The 23,224-nt window shown below is 46.7% G+C and overlaps 1 protein-coding gene across 1 annotated transcript in view; it reads left to right on the forward strand.

Annotated features, from left to right (window-relative positions):
* Window positions 1–1,855: 1,855 nt before the first annotated feature.
* The window catches only part of EFHD2 (EF-hand domain family member D2), a 59,815-nt gene continuing 38,446 nt past the window's right edge, over window positions 1,856–23,224 (forward strand). The window contains exon 1 of the mRNA XM_030186123.1: window positions 1,856–2,358. Within this exon, the coding sequence (XP_030041983.1) occupies window positions 2,063–2,358 (296 nt within the window). The 5' untranslated portion in view covers window positions 1,856–2,062. The remainder of the gene's footprint in view (window positions 2,359–23,224) is intronic.

Raw genomic sequence — 23,224 nt, forward strand, 5'->3', positions numbered from 1 at the left:
GCTATTTTAGAGTGCTTAATGCCTGCTTCACCCAGGTACAACTGTATAAGGCATGTAGTGTTCTCCAATCTGTGCCAAATGTCATGGAGCAGTCAGTACATTTTATCATTTCTTTTGGGAATGTCCAGCAATTCCATGGTTCTGAAAATGGTAACTCCCTTTAAGGGAACTTTAAAATAATACAGGAACTTAAGACCTTTGAAGTCAGAATGATTAAATATTTTGACACCCACCAGACAGGACTTAAAATAGATCTTGGTTTTGTAGCCCGTTATAAACCATAAAAGTGTACTGCTTTGTCACCCTCTTATTTCCATGCATATCTCTCCCTGTCCCTCATCCACCCATCTCTCACCTTACCCACTCTCATCCTGTTAGACTGTCACTGAAATAATGCTTTGATGTTTCATTTATATATACCGGGGGCATAGCTATGTGGGGGCATGGGCCCCCACAGATTAAGCCCTGGCCCCCTCTACATTTGACCCCCCCCCCCACATCAGGTACCTTGTTTGCTGGCGGGGCCCCCAACCCCTGCCAGCTGAAGAGTCTTCTTCAGTGCTGGTCGACTCCGGCGCCTTCGTTGTGTGATAATCTGTTTCTGACACTTTACGTCCTGCACGGGGCTACATACAGGATGTGCACGGTGCAGGACATAAGGAGTTCGAAACAGATCATCACACAGCGAAGGCGTCAGAGTCGACCGGCGCTGAAGAAGACTCCGGCTGGCGGGGGTTGGGGACCCCTGCCAGCAAACAAGGTACCTGGCGGCGACAGGGGACGGTTTTTGCAGTGGTGGGGGGGGGGTCAGTGGCAAAACAGTGCCCCCCCATCCTACTGAGGTCTGGCTACGCCCCTGAATTATATAGTGTCATCTGCCACCATTTTCTTATTTCCAATCTGACGAAGAAGGGCTACCTGCCAAAGCCAATCAAAAAATGTATTGAGTTATGTCCTATAAAAAAAGGTATCATCTTATTTTCTTTTCCATGTTTTATTTCCATTGATTACCTTGAAAAGTGGGCTAACACGGCTACCATTTCTCTCTACTCGAACTACTCTCTGAAATCCAACTTCAGCGATAGACAACTCCTCATAGGGAGAAAAACTAGCTGTAGCAAACAAACAGAAAGAATAAGATAAGTTGCAAAATGTCAACAAGGATTAGTACTGGCGACTACAAAGAGACCTACTACCAACAAATTTCAAAAACCTAGCTTCTCCTCGATATCTGCTAGTAATCTTCAAACCGGGTCCCAATGCAAACAGTAGAAGTCCTTAAAGCCAGACAGTATAGCTCCCTTGTTTCGCTTCTGCCTCAGGGGACACTTGCAATCAAGACCTGAAATCTTCGTCTTACAGCCGGGGACTGTGCATTGGGACCCGGTTTGAAGAGCCCCCCCCCCCCCCCCCCCATTCAAATATTGTAACTGCTGATTCTATAGAAATACTTTAACATAAAATCAGTAAAGCGCAGCCCTCTCGACCTGCCGCGCATCATGCAGCGTATCCTCCTCATGCATTCAGATAGATTCATGTTTCAGGATTCTCACGTCTGCAGCCTGAAGAAGAGGAAGTTTGGAAAGTTGCAGCTGAACTGAGATGTGCAATTCGCAGTGGTGCAATGCAACCTCTTAGCTAAACCCACATAGGGCAAAACCATCTCTCTAATCAACAGTCTGTACACGCTGACCGGAAGACAGAGAGAGAGAGGCAGAGAAACAGACAGACGCCCCAGGCACGCAACCAAGAAGGGAAAAAAAAAAAAGAACTGGCCAATTAGCTGCCGCCTGCACGTCGGCGTTGACCAATCAGGGGGCAGCATACACATGCTGCACGAGCAGGGGAACGTTCGCTGCAGAGGCGGTTGGCTCGCGGCAGCAGCAGGGGGAGGGGAAGCGGTTAAGGCGGCCCGTTAGGTTGTTGTTGTTGGTGGGTGAGAGAGAGCGCGAGACAGTTGCTCAGGTGTGTTTCTGAGGTGATTGTTCGTTAGTCTTCCGCTCCCCTCCCCCCCCCCTTATACATAATATATAATATCTGTGTGTTTCGCGCGCCAAATTCCATGGCTTCGGACGAGCTGGCGAACAAGCTGAACAGGCGGCTGAGGATCGAGGAGGGTGAGGAGGAGCCGGCGCTGGTCGAGGACGGCGCTGCCCAGGAGGACGACCACCCCGCCGGGGCGGGTGTCACGACGACGACGGCGGACTCGGAGCTGAGCGCCAAGCTGCAGCGGCGCTGCGACCTGAACGAGGGCGTCGGAGACCAGCAACAGCCCAGCCTGAGGGTCTTCAACCCCTACACGGAGTTCAAGGAGTTCTCCAGGAAGCAGATCAAGGACATGGAGCAGATGTTCAAACGGTGAGTAAAAAAAAACCCAGCTGCGCCCCCTCCCCCTAGGATGGCGTCCAAACTTCCAGTCCGAGAGTGGGCTCAAATCCAGGAGTGCGGGGGCATCTGATGGGTAGGTGGGTGCGGGGCTGACTGAATAATACAGGATCTGGAGTTTCTCTTGAGGAAGTCAGGTGTGGAGGCCTAAAATAGGAATTGGTGAATGGTAAGTAACATAGTAGATGACGGCAGAAAAAGACCTGCACGGTCCATCCAACAAGATAAACTCATATGTGCTACTTTATAGTATACCTGACCTTGATTTGTATCTGCCATTTTCAGGGCACAGACCGCATAAGCAGGGTTGCCAGGTGGAAAAATTTTTTCCCACCCAAACCAGCCTAAATCCAGCCCAAAACCCGCCCAAACTCAAACCCCGCCCCTGACACCCCCACGTCATCACCCCGCCGTCACCGGCCCCGCCCAGAACATCACTAACCCTGCCCAAAACGTCACTAACCCCGCAACCCGCCGCGGGCAAAAATTTCCCGCGGCAGGTCGCGGAAAACCGCCCAATTGGGCGGTAAAACCGCCCACCTGGCAACACTGAGCATAAGTCTGCCCAGCACTATCCCGCCTCCCAACACCAGCCCCGCCTCCCACTACCGGCTCTGGCACAGACCATATAAGTCTGCCCAGCACTATCCCCGCCTCCCAACCACCAGCCCCACCTCCCACCATCGGCTCTGGCACAGACCGTATAAGTCTGCTCAACACTATCCCGCCTCCCACTACCAGCTCTGGCACAGACTGTATAAGTCTGCCCAGCACTATCCCCACCTCCCAACCACCGGCAGGGTTGCCAGGTGGAAAAATTTTTCCCCACCAAAACCCGCCCAAAGTCAAACCCCGCCCCTGACACCCCCACCCCCGCATCATCACCCCCGCCATCATCAACCCCGCCTCCCAGTCATCGGCCCCACCCAGAACATCATTAACCCCGCCCAAAATCCCACTAGCCCCGCCCCCGCGGCCAAAAAAAAAAACCACTTAAAAAACCGCCCAAAAGACCCAAAACAAGCCCAAAAAACCGCAACCTGCCGCGGGCAAAAATTTCCCGCGGCGGGTCGCGGAAAACCGCCCAATTGGGCAGTAAAACCACCTACCTGGCAACACTGACCACCAGCTGTGACACAGACCATATAAGTCTGCCCAGCACTATCCCCGCCTCCCACCACCGGCTCACCCAATCTCCGCTAAGCTTTTGAGGATCCATTCCTTCTGAACAGGATTCCTTTATGTTTATCCCACGCATTTTTGGAATTCCATTACCGTTTTTTCATCACCACCACCTCTCGCGGGAGGGCATTTCAAGTATCTACCACTCTCTCTGTGAAAAAATACTTCCTGACATTTTTCTTGTCTGCCCCCCTTCAATCTCATTTCATGTCCTCTAGTTCTACCGCCTTCCCATCTGCGAAAAAGGTTCGTTTGCGGATTAATACCTTTCAAATATTTGAACGTCTGAATCCTATCCGCCCCTGTTTCTCTTTTCCTCCAGGGTATACATGTTCAGGTCAGCAAGTCTCTCATGCATCTTGTAACGCAAATCCCATACCATTCTCGTAGCGTTTCTTTGCACCGCTTCAAGTACTTTAGTGATACCGTATATACAGCCAGATGCACTAACTCCACGTGGTACATCCCCGAAGAGCACTTGGACGTTTTTTTTCTTCAGATTTTGTGATGTGTGGCCTTTTTGGACGTGTTTTTCTTGTGTGCCCGAAATGACCACCGCTGGAGAGAATCGGATCGGGAAGTGCGAGGATGTCCAAATCAAAACTATTTGGATGTCCCTTTTGATTATGCCCCCTCCAGGTCTCTCTCAGCCAATCATAGCGCATTTAGCTGACACCAGTGATAAGTAACAATGCAAACAGACTCGACACATTCCCATATTTTGGTGCAGCTGTACCTGCATGAGGACTTTCTGAGACTGGTACATAGAAAATTATCAGTGCAGGAAACATCTTAGATTTTGTATGTACCACTCACAAGGTTTTGACAGAACCATGTGTACAGTTCTGCTTCTACAATTGGCGCTGTTTGAGGAACCAACTTACACTTGCATCCATGAAGCAAGTTTTTCAGAAGATCACACGACTCTTGATGCAGGTTCTGCTGTGCCAAAACACATGCCCATATTGAGTCTGTCTGCATTTTTGTGCCAAAACATGGGTCCAAATTGAGTCTGTTGCTTTTTTTATTTTTGCTTACAGTTATCATCATGTAGTTGGAGCCACCAAAAAAAAGTATTTTCCAGTCACCTCAGTCCTCTTTGATCCCTACTCCCCCTAATTTTGCTGTGACTTTACATGTAGGGTTGTTTTGGCCTATCCTGTTTTGTGGAATGAATAAGGTGCACCAGTTTTTAAACTGGCTCTTACCAAGGCTCTTACATATGTCTGCAATGTGTTTATATAACCTGAGACAGTTGACATTAGAAAAGTTTATCAGCACTAATGTGTTCTATGCTGCTTTCTGTCACTGCCATACACCAGTAGCTCATCTAAGTTGTTGGTTTCTTTTTTTACCTTACTGATAAGGGTTTTTTGGGTTTGCAAAGTTTTCCCAGTAAACAATGAAACTTTTATTTGGCATGGTTTGATGGTTGAGGTTAAATTATTAATAGATCTAGTTGACTTCGTTAAGTGAAAGTAACCAGTGTCTTTGAGCTAAACATCAAGACTATTTTTATTTATTTATTTTTTGAGAATGGAGATTTGCCTGTTTCTTGTTGAGTTTAATTTATTTACCACAATTTGATTTCCTGTTTGTATGTTCTACGGTACAGTTTTTCAAACTTTATTATTATTAGTATATAACATACAAATGGTCAATGATGTAAACAACCCTCAACCTACCAAGTGCTAGTGCATGCATAAGTACATAAGTATTTCCATACTGGGAAAGACCAAAGGTCCATCAAGCCCAGCATCCTGTTCCAATAGTGGCCAATCCAGGTCACAAATACCCGGCAAGATCCCAAAAATGTACAAAACATTTTATACTGCTTATCCCAGAAATAGTGGATTTTCCCCGGCCATTTAATAATGGTCTATGGACTTTTCCTTTAGGAAGCCGCCCAAACCTTTTTTAAACTCCGCTAAGCTAACCGCCTTTACCACATTCTCTGGCAACGCATCCCAGAGTTTAATTATACGTTGAGTGAAGAAATTTTTTTTCGGATTCGTTTTAAATTTACTACATTGTAGCTTCATCGCATGCCCCTTACTCCTAGTATTTTTGGAAAGCGTGAACAGACGCATCACATCTACCCATTCAACTCCACTTATTATTTTATAGACCTCTATCATATCTCCCCTCAGCCGCCTTTTCTCCAAGCATTTTCGTCGCCCTTCTCTGCACCTTTTCTAATTCCACTATATCTTGTACGAGATGCGGCGACCAGAATTGAACACAATATTCGAGGTGCGGTCGCACCATGGAACGATACAAAGGCATTATAACATCCTCATTTTTGTTTTCCATTTCGTTCCTAATAATACCTAACATTCTATTTGCTTTCTTATCTGCAGCAGCACACTGAGCAGAAGGTTTCAACGTATCATCAACGACAACACCTAGATCCCTTTCTTGGTCCGTGACTCCTAACGTGGAACCTTGCATGACATAGCTATAATTTGGGTTCCTCTTTCCCACATGCATCACTTTTTATCTTGCTCACATTAAACGTCATCTGCCATTTAGACTCCCGTGATTTAACGACTTTGAATAACTTTGTGTCATGAGCAAATTTAATTACCTCACTAGTTACTCCCATCTCTAGGTCATTTATAAATATGTTAAAAAGCAACGGTCCCAGCACAGAGCCCTGGGGAACCCCACTAACTACCCTTCTTCATTGAGAATAATGACCATTTAACCCTACTCTCTGTGTTCTCAATCTTTTAACTAGTTTTTAATCCACAATAGAACACTACTTCCTATCCCATGACTCTCCAATTTCCTCTGGAGTCTTTCATGAGGTACTTTGTCAAACGCCTTCTGAAAATCCAGATACGCAATATCAACCGGCTCCCCTTTATCCACATATTTGTTCACCAATGTAGTAGATTGGTGAGGCAAGATTTCCCTTCACTAAATCCATGTTGACTTTGTCTCATTAATCCATGCTTTTGAATATGCTCTGTAATTTTGTTCTTAATAATAGTCTCTACCATTTTGCCCAGCACAGACGTCAGACTCACCGGTCTATAATTTCCCGGATCTCCTCTGGAACCTTTTTTAAAAATCGGCATTACATTGGCCACCCTCCAATCTTCCGGTACCACGCTCGATTTTAAGGATAAATTACATATTTCTATTAGCTCCGCAAGCTCATTTTTCAGTTCTGTCAGTACTCTGGGATGAATACCATCTGGTCCAGGAGATTTGCTACTCTTCAGTTTGTAGAACTGCCCCATTACATCCTCCAGTTTACAGAGAATTCATTAAGTTTCTCCGACTCGTCAGCTTCGAATACCATTTCCGGCAACGGTATCCCACCCAAATCTTCCTCGGTGAAGACCGAAGCAAAAAATTCATTTAATCTTTCCACTACAGCTTTGTCTTCCCTGATCACCCCTTTTACTCCTCGGTCATCTAGCGGTCCAACCGATTCTTTTGCCGGCTTCCTGCTTTAGTATACCTAAAAAATTTTACTATGTGTGTTTGCCTCCAACGCAATCTTTTTTTTCGAAGTCCCTCTTAGCTTTCCTTATCAGCTCTGTGATGACAGGTTAAACTGCACCAGCCTCTATGTCTCGGAAATAATCGCCACAATTATTGTCCACTATTAAAATTAAGTTCAAAACATACCCCACTACCACAAAAAGGGCCCTTCATGAATAAATAAGATATGATACAAATTCAAATACGTTTTCATAAAATAATTATTCTAAAACTAACATATTGGAGACCAAGAACCAAAAACACCAGTAGTCAAGCTCAGTTCCTTGAGTCTGTAGGACAAAGGGCCAGAATGTCATCGATTTTAGGGCAGAGAGGAAATTTAAAAGTATTCCTGCTGTGAAGCTGCTTCCTTCACCCAAAAAGCAGACAAACAGAGCTGCCTGACATATATTTTTCTTAAAAAAAAAAAAAAAAGCATGTTAGGTCTTGATAAAAGAATTTTAAAACAGTTTAAAGCAAATGTCCTTAATATGTAATACTTGGTAGCAATAATGAAGCACTGATGGAATATTCACATAGCAAGCAGCCTGAGCCAGTGAACATAATTAACTTTCTATGAACTTGGTGGCTAATAGTACTACTACTACTTATCATTTTTATAGCAGTACAAGACGTATGCAGTGCTGTACGTTTGAACGTAAAGAGACAGTCCCTGCTCGAAAGAGCGTACAATCTAATTAGGACAGAAAACAGGACAAATAAGAGATAAGGGAATTACTAAGGTGGGAATGATAGTGTGGGTACTGAACAAGTGAGTAAGGGTTAGGAGTTAAATAAGCATCAAAAAGGTGGGCTTTTAGCCTAGATTTGAAGACAGCCAGAGATGGAGCTTGACATACTGACTCAGGGAGCCTATTCCAGGCATATGGTGTAACAAGATAAACGGAACGGAATCTGGAGTTAGCGGTGGAGGAGAAGGGTGCAGATAAGAGAGATTTACCCAGTGAACGGAGTTCCCGGGGAGGAGTGTAGGGTGAAATGAGTGGAGAGGTACTGAGGAGCTACAGAGTGAATGCACTTGTAAGTCAATAAGAGGAATTTTAACTGTATGCGGAAACGGCTAGTGAGCCAGTGAAGTGACTTGAGGAGAGGGCTAATATGAGCATAGCGACACTGGCGGTATATAAGGCATGCAGCAGAATTTTGAACAGATTGAAGAGGAGAGAGATGGCTAAGTGGGAGACCCATGAGAAGCAGGTTGCAATAGTCTAAGCGAGAGGTGATAAGAGTGTGGATAAGGGTTCTGGTAGTGTTCTCAGAAAGGAATGGGCAAATTTTACTGATTATTATAGAGAAAGACACAATGGGTTTTAGCAGTCTGCTGAATATGTGCAGAGAAGGAGAGAGAGGGAAAGGGAAAATGGGACTTAATGTACTGCCTTTCTGAGGTTTTTGCAACTACATTCAAAGAGATTTACATATATTCAGGTACTTATTATGTACCAGGGGCAATGGAGGGTTGTGACTTGCCCAGAGTCACAAGGAGCTGCAGTGGGAATCAAACTCAGGACCAGATGCACTAAGGTCCTCGGAAGAGCCCTTCCCTTACCGATTCCATAGCGAATCGGTAGGGAACGGCCATGCATCAAGGAAATGGAATGCTAATGAACTGCTCGTTGTAGCTCACTTGCATTCTCTATTCCCTCGGAAGCCAGTCGGCCGGTCGAGCATGTGCAGAGCAGCCAAGTGTTATGCTGGCTGCTCTGCGCATGCCAAGGATGTCCTTTATGGACGTTCTTCACTAAAACAAACAAACGAAAAAAAGGATGTCTCTGCCGAGGAACACCTTCTCTCCCTGTAAGGCATCCCGCAGGCGGCAAACTGCATCTGCAAGCCGGGGATCGGGGGACCGATCTTCAGTCTTCTACCTTCCTCCTTGTCCACGGTTCGGAACTTCTCTGTCAAGCCCCTCCACACCGTGTCATCAAACTCAAACCTGGCAGCTATCGGTAGCTTCTGCTCCGGCTGCCTTGCCCCGGGTGTTAGCAGCACGTCCGATGCCCCTCCTCCAGGTCTCTCTCAGCCAATCACAGCAGGTTTAGCTGTCACTGGTGTCAGCTTAATGCACTGTGATTGGCTGAGAGACCTGGAGGTGGGGCATAATCGAAAGAGACATCCAAATGGTTTTTTGATTTGGACGTCCTCGCACCCATCACAAAAAAATCTTTGAGAGAAACGTCAAGTGCTTGTTAGGGACGTCCTTTTTTTAGTGAAGGATTTCCATGTTAGGCACTTTAGAAGGACGGCCCTGACGAGCACTTGGACGTGGCTAGGCAAAGGTTTCCGGCTGGTTGTTTTGAGTGAAGGACGTCCATAAAGGACCTACGTAGGTTACTGATGTCAGACAGGGGCGGGCGCAGGAGGAGAGAGACGCGCGACCGAAGCTGTGCGAAGACAGGCATCAGCTTTTCTTCTTGCCCGTGCAGCGTCTTCGGACAGAGGAGAGAGGTGCTGCACGGGCCCGGTAACAGGGAGGGGGGCCCGGTGGAGGGGGGGGAATGGCGGCGACGACCCCAAGAGGGGGCGGGGCACAGGGCGGAGGATGTCGGGAGGCGGAGCTGAGGGGAGACAGAGTAGTGAGGAAGGGAAGGGGGCCGGGGCTGTGCGAAAACAGGGTTGAAAGATCTTGCAAAGAGTGGCATGAAGTTCTGGGGACCATTTCTTCCTCCTGCCCCTGGATTTATTGCCATGAAAATAAAACCTGAAAATCAGTTTTTTCAGGGAGAGCTGAATTCTTCAATAATGTCTTGGCATTCAACTCGTGCCCCAGCCCACCTTCTAAGTTTATGTTCTCTGTTGCTGATCGAGAGACAGATGATGAAGCCTTTATTTTTTCTCCTTCTAAGCAACGTGTGTTTTGTTTGCAGTCTGAGGACGGGAATGCATGCCTAGAAAAAAAATATTTTTGAACTCCTTGGGGCTTGTAGAGGCTTCTGTTTATGGATTGTGCCTTTCAGTTTCCTTTTGACCAATCACAGCGCTATTAGCTCTGCTAATGCGCTGGGATTGGCTCACAGTTTGTTTGTTTTTTCACTTTACTATTTTTCCTGGCACAGAGCTATCCTAACGAGAGGTCCAGACCTCTCGTTAGATTTCCTGCCTTTTTCCTGCGTAAAGGCAATCGGAAAAGGTTAGTGCATCTCGTTTCAATGGGGTTTTCACACTAATTGCTCATCTCCATTCCGTTTTCGTTAGCTGCTGGCTTCCTCGGTAAAAGCCCTTTGATGCATGCAACGGATCAAATTTTCCTCGTTGGAGGGTCATTAAAGGCTCATTAAGCTTTAGTGCATCTGCCTCTTTATGTCAGAAGTATTCGTTTTTTTTAAGTAGTTTGCATAGAAGTGTGAATGCTGTAAACCATATCCCATAGTGACTCTAATGTCGCAGTTGCTGGTCTATTCACACCACTAATGGCTAGAGAAGGGTGAGGTTGATCTTCAACACAAGCAAGTTTAGAAACTATATCCTGAGGCAATACCTTTGAAGCTGATTGTAGCAATAGTTCTCGGTGTTGAGATTCAGCCTCCGTTACTGCAGACACTCCCTCAAACAGGTCGGGCTGAGCCCCTTCGGCTTCCTTCCCTGTCAGAGCTGCCAGCAACTCCCCTCCAGGCTGGGGTGGAGCAACTCGTTCCACGGGGCTCAGGGAAGCCCCGTTTCCATTCTCAATCAACACCGAAGTGCCGAGAGTTGCAGAGGGGGTCGAAAAGCCCTGAGGACCTGGTTGCTGTCTGAAAAATTGCAAAGTTGTCTGCCTCATCGCCGAAAAAGCCACAGGAGCCGAGGGATGCTCCCCCACCCCTCTCCTCCGTCTCCCCATGCCCAACGAGGCGCCTCGACAGAGGCGCCGCAGAGGACCCACAAACAGAGCAATCCCCAGGAGCCAACACAGGTGCGTCCATTCACAACGCCATCTTGGAATCTCATACACGTACTTGATCTGATAGTGTTTTACTCACCATTCCAAAATACGATATCTAGAACACTTTTCCTTTCAGTATAAAACGTTGGATATATGATATCCTTCTCATAATTCATCCGGTATACAAGATTGTTTATATTGTTTTTATCCTTTTGCATCTTTTCCACTACAGTTTGCTGTAGTCTGGTCACTAAAATATTTTTGCTTTTATTTGTATTAAATGACCTGTCTATTAAAAATTGACCTTTCCATTTTTTTCATTTTAGAAGTAATATAGCCACGTTTCTCTTGGTTTATCCACTAGCCACAACACAAAAGGTACATTCATTCTTGAACAAGTTATGGTATGAATTAGGACTAATATCTATTTGTACACACATGTTCTTAACTTTTTCCAATAATATCATCCACTGATTACTTATTTTATTTTTTTATTCTATATTTCTCTGTTTTAAAAAAAAATTAATTTCAAAATAATTTTCATTTCCAATCAATACTGTCTGAATATTATTTGGGTTAATGAAATTTGCTATTCATAGATATGAATGTTTTTATAATTTGTATGCATGATTAATTATAATTTCAGTTTTTCATTTTTTCATTATATAATTTGTTTTGTGTCACTATTGTTCATTTGTCATATTTTTATATTGAATTTTCATTTTTTATGTAGATTTATTTGACCCGATACAGGCTCTGGTGCCGAAACACAGCCGGGTCGGGTTGTTTTTTAAGCTATCCATATTAGACTTCCTCATTTCCTCTTCGATTTGTCCTTACTTTTTTGTCCATTTCTTTTGTTGCACGTGAGGATTCCTCTCCTTCTTTCTCATTTTTCTTATTAGCATATGCTCCAATTACATTTTTCTGCCTGACACCCTTGATGTACATAGCCATGGCCCCTTTCTCTTACTGTGTGTGGTTTTTTTTTGTTTTTGCAAACTTTTTCTGTTGTTCTATTCTTCACAGAGATGACTGGTTGTTATTCCTTGTAGATCAGTTCTGACTTCCTGTCTTTTTGTCACGCCTTTTTGCCATATTGTAGCTTTGTATTATGGTTTATCTCCCTTTATATTGCTGGTTTGCTTTTTGCTGAGTTGATATTTGTCCTTTATTTATCACATTTGTACCCCACGCTTTCCCACACATGGCAGGATCAATGCGGCTTACATAGTAACAATACAAAGAATTACAAAGTTGTAAGAAGAATATACAATTTGTAGTAAATGCGAAATTAATGGGGTTAACGGAAGTAAATTAATCGTGGGAGAAATTGAGAGCAGAAGGAATTGAGCGTTGGGAGGTAGGTGTAGGAAGATGGAAAGGAAGGGATATGGTGGTAGCAAAAAGGATAATGGGCACATGGTCAATATAACAACTGTCAGGAGATGGGATAGTAGAGTTGATCAACTTTGTTTCTTATTGGTTTGACCATTGTTATATATATTTTTAAATTTCATACCATTCCATTCTGCCCATTCCTACAGAACCAAGGGTGTTTTTTCACTTCATATATCTTTTTGTACTGCATGCTTTTTTTTTTGTGGCATATCACTCCTACACAGATATTTATATTCCTCCATTTGATTCAATAGCACTTTTTTCCAACAGCGCTACTTCAAGGAGTCTGTCTTTTGTAGTAGATACTGAGACTACTGTGCTGTATTTACGTGACTCATTTTTCCACTTTATGATTATTTTCATTTTTATATTTTTTTGTTTTTTCTTTTGTCGCTATGTATAGGCACTTTTGGCGATACAGCACACGTTGTCTTAATATGTTCTGGGTGAGCTCCCGTATCCTCATCTCTTGATTTTTCAAATTTACTGGAGTCAGTTTTGCTGCAGTGGGTCTTGTTGTATACTTCGGATGCCTAAGTATATTACATGGTTATGACCAACTTATATTGGCACTTTGTATTATGCCTAAATGACTTATTATAACTCTTTCAGCTTCTATTTGTCTGTATCACTGGTTTGCCCATCTCTTATATAGATATTTGTATAGAGTGTATAGCAGTTTTTTTTATTTTGTCTCTGTTCCTGTGTGGTATTTTACACTTGGACAGACGTTGCACTGCACCCCTGTGTTTGCTCCTTTTACATCAGCTGGCCATGACAGGTCAGGTCCCTCTGACTTCAGGGTTAGAGTGGTTTTATACATATTGTAGATGCGGATGACTTTTTGTATGCAGCTGTTGGCATTTGCTTATTCTTTTTAGTTGTTTTATCCTTATGTTTCTTTTCTAGTTCATACTGTGCCCAGTGTAGTATTGACTTTTTTCCATTTGTAACTCTGTGAAGCTGACTTGCTTTGAACTGTTACAGTATGCGTCCTAAGTTTTTTTTTTTGTTTTTTTTTTTAGGGACTTTTATTATTGATTATTTTCTTCCTTCAGCTTCTGCACGTATTATGTTTATTTATCTTGTTTATCACACGCTTTTACTTATATAGGAACTCTTTTGTATTGGGTATGTTCTGTCTATTCATCCCAATCACCAAGGTTCATTACAGCCTTTTCTATTCACTTGTTTGTTATGCAGGTTCAATCTGTGTCAATTCTTTCATTCTGTTTCATTATGACACGATCCATGCCATGGTTTAAACATTTATATCTTTTATCTCATTGTGTCCATGTCTTTTAGACCCCTGAGGAAGACTTTGTGCTGAAACACAGCCTGTGTATGGTCTTTGTGTCAGTAGATTTTGGCAAATAATCTTTTTGATGCTTTTACTTCTTGTTTGCCTTGGTTGTTTGGAACTCTCCTCACTCTCACCCTGCTTGACTTTCTTGTGTTTGCTTGCACCACTCTATATTACTTTTGCAGCTTTGGTCACTATTTGCGCTGACAGTGCCAACTTTGAAGAGATCCTGCAGGGCGGTTATAGATGCTGGTTAGTTGCAAATCTGGCAGTATTATGTCCAGCACAAGCATAATGCTTGTTCAAAATTTCAAGTCCGTATCTTTGTTTGCATGGAAGTTGTTGCGGTCTGAATATTGGTCCAAATATGTTCCAATGAGTTGCGACCAATTTTGATGCACACTTTGAGTCAACTTGTTTGACTGGATTTTGCATCCATAATGTTAAAATGTATTTCATCGGAAGTAGCATCAAAAACTGTACAGGTTTTGAATTTTTTAGCCATTCTTATAAATGTTTGGATTTTATTAGACCACAAAAATGGCATTTTGGTAAATGTCGCACGCTCATGGACTGACAACCTTTCAGAAAAGGGGGTCTAAATCTGCAACTATTGCAGTTAGAGACCTCAAATTTTGGGAAACTTCGTTTAACACCTGACTCGCGCAACAGATAAAATTTGAACAAAATTGGAGAACATGATGGTGGGAACTTTTTTAATTTTAGACCACTTGGCATGGAATGACCCTTTAGCAGGATACTCAATGTGACTGTCGGTTTGGATAAGACAGTTCTGCAGAATTTGGGGTCTAGAGTCCAACTCCACACTCCTAGGCTAGTTTTGTTCTGTTCTAGGTTGCACTCTCCCTCAGATTGTATATAGTTTAAGATGAATTACTTTTTTACCCTTGCTGTTGTAAGGTTCAATTGACCACTGGTAGATTTTGGTGAGCCTGGTAGCTAGGGATTCCTATCTGAGAATTATAGGGCTGCTTGTCCTCGGAGAAAGTGAAGATACTTATCTGTAGCAGGTATTCTTAGAGGACAGCAGGCCTTATATTCTCACAGTGGAGCGGGTCTTGCGCTGAAACACCTTTTTTTAAGCTTGTCACAAGCTCCAGACCGACAATGGGGACCCACATTACTCATCTGTGTGAATATAAATGCTGCTGTCCTCTTGAGAATACCTGCTACAGGTATTGTGGCAAACGCTATTATAAAAGAAAACTGGGGAGGAGGGTAGCTTATACATTATTTAGGTGCAGAAAATTTGCTATTCATTCAGAATAGCAATTATCTTTTATAAGGAAACTAGTAAAAAAGCCCCGTTTCTGATGCAAATGAAACGGGGGCTAGCAATGTTTTCTTCTGTGTGCATGTGGGAGTGTGTGTGTCCGTGCCCTCTGGCCTCTCTCCCCTCCCCCCTCTGAGTCCTTCACTGTTACAGAGCCAGCGATTTGATTTTGTGCTCTTCTGTTTTCCTTCACTGACTGTGTTACAGAGAGGGCGGGGCAGACACTCATAGGGAAACCGGATATCTCGCCCCCTTCACACTTCCGGCTGGAGGCTTCATAGAACGTTGGTTTTGCCTTTTATATAGAGAGATGAGGACACTTCCATGCAGCAGGTTTCACTAGGCTGGAAATGTAACAGGCAGTGGGTATTCCTGTTTTGGAAATATCCTGTAGATAAAATTTACACCAGATTATAGTAAATGTGCTATTTAGTAAATGTGTAGCAACAGTGACATCTTGTGACAGTTGCAGAAACTTATTCTGTGTTGCTTTTTCTAATGGCATATGGGTTGATTGGATGCATAAAGAGAGGCATGGCCCAATAGGAACAGGTAATGGGCTCTTGGGTTCTTTATACAGAAAACTTTTTTTTTCTTTTTGGCATAAAATAAAATCCTTTTAGATGTTATGTGGATATCACTGTTGTCGCTTCCTTGGTCCCTTCTTTTCTTTCTGTTGTCACATGGAAAAAAAGAAAACCTCACAGATGCAAAAATGGAGTTTCTATAATTGCTAGAAATTGGCAAGAAACATTGTATATCTGCTTTCGAAAGATATATACTAACTGATAGAGGGGCTGGCTGTCTGCTTTACTCCCTAGAGTTCTGTTATCTCTATCTCCACCTGCTGGTGGATGAACACAACCCACCAGTTGCTAAAGGAAAGAAACTTATCAGGTAAGACCTAATTCTCCAAGGACAAGCAGGCACCCCCTCCAATCGGAATCTTCACTAGCAAAGACGTTTGCTAGCCCTCGCGCGCCCATGCGCACTGCGCATGCGCGGCCGTCTTCCCGCCCGAACCGGCTCGTGTTCGTCAGTCTTCTTTTGTCCGCGCTCGGGACGGTCGTGTTTTGCCGCCGTTTCGTGCCCCTCAGAAGACCTTGCGTGTCTTTCGAGTTTTCTAATTTTCTGTGTTAAAAAAAAAAAAAAGGAAAGGCTCCCTTTTCCCGTATTTCTAGTTTCCCTTTTCCCCAGCGTAAGTTTCCTTTCGCTTTCGGGTAGCAGCCTTGTTGGCCACCCATACGGGTTTTTTCTCCCCTTTTTCTTGGTGCCTCTTGTCATCATCGCGAACTTTGATTTCGCCGGCGCGATTTTTCCGCCCATGACATCGAAGCCTTCCAGCGGCTTCAAGAAATGCACCCAGTGCGCCCGGGTAATCTCGCTCACTGATAGGCACGCCTCGTGTCTTCAGTGTCTGGGGGCTGGGCACCGCCCGCAGGCCTGTAGTCTTTGTGCTCTTTTGCAAAAGAGGACTCGGGTAGCGAGATTAGCCCAGTGGAACGTTCTGTTCTCCGGCGCTTCGACGGCAGCAGCTTCTCGAGATTCATCGGGTGCATCAGCGTCGGCAGCACCGAAGTCTTCGGAGATTGCATCGACGTCAACTGCATCAAGGCGTCTTCCTCCTGCATCGTCAGTACCAAGACTTCGGAAGAGTGCATCGGTGGTACCGGGACCCCCTCTGGTGCTGATGTCGTCGGACGGTGGTGCTTCGTCTGGAGTGCAAGTGAGGGCTGTCCATTTCCCTGCTGGTGGCAGTGAGCCTTCGGGTAGGTCTCCTCCTGCCCTGAGGGCTCCTGCGGTACAGCCCCCCCCCCCCCCCCCCCCCCAGGATCGACCATCTTCGGCCCCGGCCCAGAGGAAGCGACGTCTTGATTCAACGTCCTCCTCATCGGTACCGGGGAGCTCCGGTGACATGCTTCGCTCGAAGAAGTCGAAGAAGCATCGTCACCGGTCACCTTCCCGACTTGGTACCGGGAGCTCTGGGTCGCCGAGGGAGTCGGCACCCAGCAGGCATCTGCACCGGGAGGACCGCTCACCTTCCATCCAGGAGGTGTCGGTGTGCTCTACCCCGGACAGCCCGGTACCGCCTCCATGCCCGGAGCAGATTCTGACCTCGACGCCTGCAGCAGCTTCTCAGTCTTTCTCCACAGCCGCTCTGCACGAGAGTCTCCGGGCCGTTCTTCCTGGCATTCTGGAAGATCTGTTGCGCCCTTCTCCGGTACCGGGGGTGCTTGCGCCACCGGTGCCGTCGAGTGAGGCGACAGCTGGCCCTTTGCCCGGGGTGAGGGTACCGGTTTCGGCTGCCTCCCAGGTGGACTCCCCGACGACGTCGGGGGAGGGAGCTTCGCCGCTGCCGGCCAGGGAGTCCAGCTCTCGATGCTCCCACCGTGGCCGTGGTTCCACGGAGTCGAGACGGACACGGCTTCAGACACAGAGCCGTGAACTTGTGTCTGATACCGATGATGAGGCCTTGTGGGAGGCAGAGGAGGACATCAGATATTTCTCTGACGAGGAGTCTGATGGCCTTCCTTCTGACCCCACTCCCTCCCCTGAAAGACAGCTTTCTCCTCCCGAGAGTATGTCTTTCTCGGCCTTTGTCCGGGAGATGTCTACGGCCATCCCCTTCCCGGTGGTTGTGGAGGATGAGCCAAGGGCTGAGATGTTTGAGCTCTTGGACTATCCTTCTCCACCTAAGGAAGCGTCCACAGTACCCATGCATCATGTCCTGAAAAAGACATTGCTGGCGAACTGGACCAAGCCACTAACTAATCCCCACATTCCCAAAAAGATAGAATCCCAATATCGGATCCATGGGGACCCAGAGCTGATGCGCACTCAGTTGCCTCACGACTCTGGTGTGGTGGTTCTGGCCCTGAAGAAGGCTAAGAGTTCTAGGGAGCATGCTTCGGTGCCCCCGGGCAAAGACCCCAGAACCTTAGACTCCTTTGGGAGGAAGGCCTACCATTCTTCCATGCTCGTGGCCAAGATTCAATCTTACCAGCTCTACACGAGCATCCATATGCGGAACAATGTGCGTAAGCTGGCGGACTTGGTGGACCAGCTCCCTTCTGAGCAAGCCAAGCCGTTTCAGGAGGTGGTCAGGCAGCTGAAGGCATGTAGAAAATTCCTGGGCAGAGGGGTATTTGATACCTTTGATGTTGCGTCCAGGGCCGCTGCTCAAGGTGTGGTGATGCGCAGACTCTCATGGCTGCGTGCCTCCGACCTGGAAAATAGGATCCAGCAGCGGATTGCGGACTCCCCTTGCCGTGCGGATAACATTTTTTGGGAAAAAGTCGAACAGGTGGTAGAACAGCTCCACCAGCGGGATAACGCTTTCGACAAATTCTCCCGCAGGCAGCCTTCAGCATCTACCTCATCAGGTAGACGTTTTTATGGGGGAAGGAGGACTGTTCCCTACTCTTCTGGTAAGCGTAGGTACAATCCTCCCTCTCGACAGCCTGCGGCCCAGGCTAAGCCCCAGCGCGCTCGCTCTCGTCAGCAGCGTGTGCCTCAGCAAGGCCCCTCAGCTCCCCAGCAAAAGCAGGGGGCGAGCTTTTGACTGGCTCCAGCAGAGCATAGCCGATATCAAAGTGTCCGTGCCGGACGATGTACCCCTTGGGGGGAGGTTGAAAGTTTTTCGCCAAAGGTGGCCTCTTATAACCTCCGACCAGTGGGTTCTCGAAATAGTCCGGCAAGGATACACCCTCAATTTGGCCTCCATGCCTCCAAATTGCCCACCGGGAGCTCAGTCTTTCAGCTTCCAGCACAAGCAGGTACTTGCAGAGGAACTCTCTGCCCTTCTCAGCACCAATGCGGTCGAGCCCGTGCCACCGGGGCAAGAAGGGCTGGGATTCTATTCCAGGTACTTCCTTGTGGTAAAGAAAACAGGGGGGATGCGTCCCATCCTAGACCTAAGGGCCCTGAACAAATATCTGGTCAAGGAAAAGTTCAGGATGCTTTCCCTGGGCACCCTTCTTCCCATGATTCAGGAACAAGATTGGCTATGCTCTCTGGACTTGAAGGACGCCTACACACACATCCCGATACTGCCAGCTCACAGACAGTATCTGCGATTCCAGCTGGGCACACGTCACTTCCAGTACTGTGTGCTACCCTTTGGGCTCGCCTCTGCGCCCAGGGTGTTCACGAAGTGCCTGGCTGTGGTAGCAGCAGCGCTCCGCAGGCTTGGAGTGCACGTGTTCCCCTATCTCGACGATTGGCTGGTGAATAACACATCCGAGGCAGGAGCTCTACAGTCCATGCAGATGACTATTCGCCTCCTGGAGCTACTGGGGTTTGTGATAAATTATCCAAAGTCCCACCTTCTCCCAGTACAGAGACTCGAATTCATAGGAGCTCGTGCCTATTTTCCGGAAACAAGAGCCAACAAACTGTTGTCCCTCGTCTCCCGGGTGCGAGCGTCCCAGCAGATCACAGCTCGGCAGATGTTGAGATTGCTCGGCCACATGGCCTCCACAGTTCATGTGACTCCCATGGCTCGTCTACGCATGCGATCTGCTCAGTGGACCTTAGCTTCCCAGTGGGTTCAGGCTGCTGGGGATCTATAGGACGTAATCCACCTGTCCACAAATTTTCTCGAATCCCTGCACTGGTGGACGATTTGGTCCAATTTGACTCTGGGATGCCCTTTCCAAATTCCTCAGCCGCAAAAAGTGCTGACTACGGATGCGTCTCTCCTGGGGTGGGGAGCTCATATCGATGGGCTTCACACCCAGGGACGCTGGTCCCTCCAGGAACAAGGTCTACAGATCAATCTCCTGGAGTTACGAGCAGTCTGGAACGCTCTGAAGGCTTTCAGAGATCGGCTGTCCCACCAAATTATCCAAATTCAGACAGAATACCAGGTTGCCATGTGCTACGTCAACAAGTAGGGGGGCACCGGATCTCTCCCCCTGTGTCAGGAGGCTGTCAGCTTGTGGCTGTGGGTTCGCCGTTATGGCATGTTTCTCCAAGCCACATATCTGGCAGGCGTAAACAACAGTCTGGCCGACAGGTTGAGCAGGATTATGCAACCTCACGAGTGGTCGCTCAATTCCAGAATAGTGCGCCGGATCTTCCAAGTGTGGGGCACCCCCTTGGTAGATCTCTTCGCATCTCAAGTCAACCACAAGGTCCCTCAGTTCTGTTCCAGACTTCAGGCCCACGGTCGACTGGCATCGGATGCCTTCCTCCTGCATTGGGGGGAAGGCCTGCTGTATGCTTATCCTCCCTTACCTCTGGTGGGGAAGACTTTGCTGAAACTCAAGCAAGACCGAGGCACCATGATTCTGATTGCTCCTTTTTGGCCGCATCAGATCTGGTTCCCTCTTCTTCTGGAGTTGTACTCCGAAGAACCGTGGAGATTGGAGTGTTTTCCGACCCTCATCACCCAGAATGAAGGGGTGCTTCTGCATCCCAACCTCCAGTCTCTGGCTCTCACGGCCTGGATGTTGAGAGCGTAGACTTTGCCTCTTTGGGTCTGTCGGAGGGTGTCTCCCGTGTCTTGCTTGCTTCCAGGAAAGATTCCAGTAAGAGGAGTTACTTCTTTTTATGGAGGAGGTTTGCCGTCTGGTGTGACAGCAAGGCCTTAGATCCTCGCTCTTGTCCTACACAGACCTTGCTTGACTACCTTCTGCACTTGTCTGAGTCTGGTCTCAAGACCAACTCTGTAAGGGTTCACCTTAGCGCAATCAGTGCATACCATTACTGTGTGGAAGGTAAGCCGATCTCGGGACAGCCTTTAGTTGTTCGCTTTATGAGAGGTTTGCTTTTGTCAAAGCCCCCCATCAAACCTCCTACAGTGTCATGGGATCTCAATGTCGTTCTCACCCAGCTGATGAAACCTCCTTTTGAGCCACTGAATTCATGCCATCTGAAGTAGTTGACCTGGAAGGTCATTTTCTTAGTGGCAGTTACTTCAGCTCGTAGAGTCAGTGAGCTTCAGGCCCTGGTAGCCCATGCTCCTTACACCAAATTTCATCATAACAGAGTAGTCCTCCGCACTCACCCTAAGTTCTTGCCGAAGGTGGTGTCGGAGTTCCATCTGAACCAGTCAATTGTCTTGCCAACATTCTTTCCCCGTCCGCATTCCTGCCCTGCTGAACGTCAGTTTACACATTGGACTGCAAAAGAGCATTGGCCTTCTATCTGGAGCGGATGCAGCCCAACAGACAGTCCGCCCAAATGTTTGATCCCAACATTCTTTTGATCCCAACAGGAGGGGAGTGGCTGTGGGGAAACGCACCTTATCAAATTGGCTAGCAGACTGCATTTCCTTCACTTATGCCCAGGCTGCTCTTGAGGGTTATGTCACGGCTCACAATGTTAGAGCCATGGCAACATCAGTGGCCCACTTGAAGTCAGCCACTATTGAAGAGATCTGCAAGGCTGCGACGTGGTCATCTGTCCACACATTCACATCTCATTACTGCCTGCAGCAGGATACCCGACGTGACAGTCGGTTCGGGCAGTCGGTGCTTCAGAATCTGTTTGGGGTTTAGAATCCAACTCCACCCCCCCCGGCCCATTTTTTATTCTGTTCCAGGCTACACTCTGTTAGTTGGATAAGTTGTTAGGTCAATCTCAGTTATGTCCTCGCCGTTGCGAGGCCCAATTGACCATGTTTGTTGTTTTGAGTGAGCCTGGGGACTAGGGATACCCCATCAGTGAGAACAAGCAGCCTGCTTGTCCTCGGAGAAAGCGAATGCTACATACCTGTAGAAGGTATTCTCCGAGGACAGCAGGCTGATTGTTCTCACAAACCCGCCCGCCTCCCCTTTTGGAGTTGTGTCTTCCCTTGTCTTTGTCTTGCTACATACGGGACTGACGAACATGAGCCGGTTCGGGCGGGAAGACGGCCGCGCATGGGCGCACGAGGGCTAGCAAACGTCTTTGCTAGTGAAGATTCCGATAGGAGGGGGTGCCGTGGACGTCACCCATCAGTGAGAACAATCAGCCTGCTGTCCTCGGAGAATACCTTCCGCAAACGAACCTTTTCCGTAGATGGCAAGGCAGTAGAACTAGAGGACATGAAATGAGATTGAAGGGGGGGGCAGACTCGAGAAAAATGTCTGGAAGTATTTTTTCACAGAGAGAGTGGTGGATACTTGGAATGCCCTCCCGCGGGAGGTGGTGGAGATGAAAATGTAACAGAATTCAAAAATGTGTGGGATAAACATAAAGGAATTCTGTTCAGAAGGAAGGGATCCTCAGAAGCTTAGTGGAGATTGGGTGGCAGAGCTGGTGGTGGGAGGCGGGACTAGTGGTTGGGAGGCGGGGCTAGTGCTGGGCAGACTTCTACATTCTGTGCCCAGGTATACACATAAAGTAGCACATATGAGTTTATCTTGTTGGGCAGACTGGATGGACCATGCGGGTCTTTCTCTGCCGTCATCTACTGTTACTAAGTTCTGCTTTTGATCCATGATCATTTCCTTTCAGGTGGGGATTGACTGGTTGCACTTCCATTTCAGCATACTGAGTCCTCAGGCTGCTGCAGCCAAATGATAATAGAAAAGCTATAGTCATTCCATAGGGTAGGGTGTTCCAGGAACAGACATTGAAGAGGGAGCACAAAGGCAGCTCTTTCTTACCAGAGTAAAAACTCTCTAATGTGAAATAAAATCAGACTACAAACCACATGCTACTGTACATTAAATGCTTCAATCCAAAATAATGAATACTGAATTCAAAGATGATCATAATAAAGCAGTGTTAATATATGTTATTTTATTCTTTAGTATATTTTATAAATTGTAAGGAGACATTCGGTATAAGAAATGCCAAGACACTTGCGTTCTGCCCAGCCACTTAACTGTGGGGTTTTTTATGTGACAGATTGCAGGCTCTTAGAAAGAGAGCTCTGCATTCAGCTCCCCGCATTTACCTTTACAGCTGAGCTCCAGACTTTCTCCTTCCTCGCTGCATCATAGAAACATAGAAACATGACGGCAGATAAAGGCCATATGACCCATCCTCTGTAACCCCTAATTCTTCCTGTTCCTAAGCGTTCCCACATGCTTATCACATGCCTTTTTAAGTTCTGGAACAGTCCTCGACTCCACCACCTCCACCAGGAGGCCTTTCCACGCCTCCACCACCCTTTCTGTGAAATAATACTTCCTTAGGTTACTCCTAAGCCTGTTCCCTCTTAACTTTGTCATATGCCCCCTCATTCCAGAGCGCTCCTTCATTTGAAAAAGGCTTTCTTCCTGTACATAAATGCCCTTGAAATATTTAAACGTTTCTATCATGTCTCCTCTCTCCCTCCTCTCTTCCA

Source organism: Microcaecilia unicolor, chromosome 13, assembly GCF_901765095.1.
Source record: "Microcaecilia unicolor chromosome 13, aMicUni1.1, whole genome shotgun sequence".
In the NCBI taxonomy this organism is placed as follows: domain Eukaryota; kingdom Metazoa; phylum Chordata; class Amphibia; order Gymnophiona; family Siphonopidae; genus Microcaecilia; species Microcaecilia unicolor.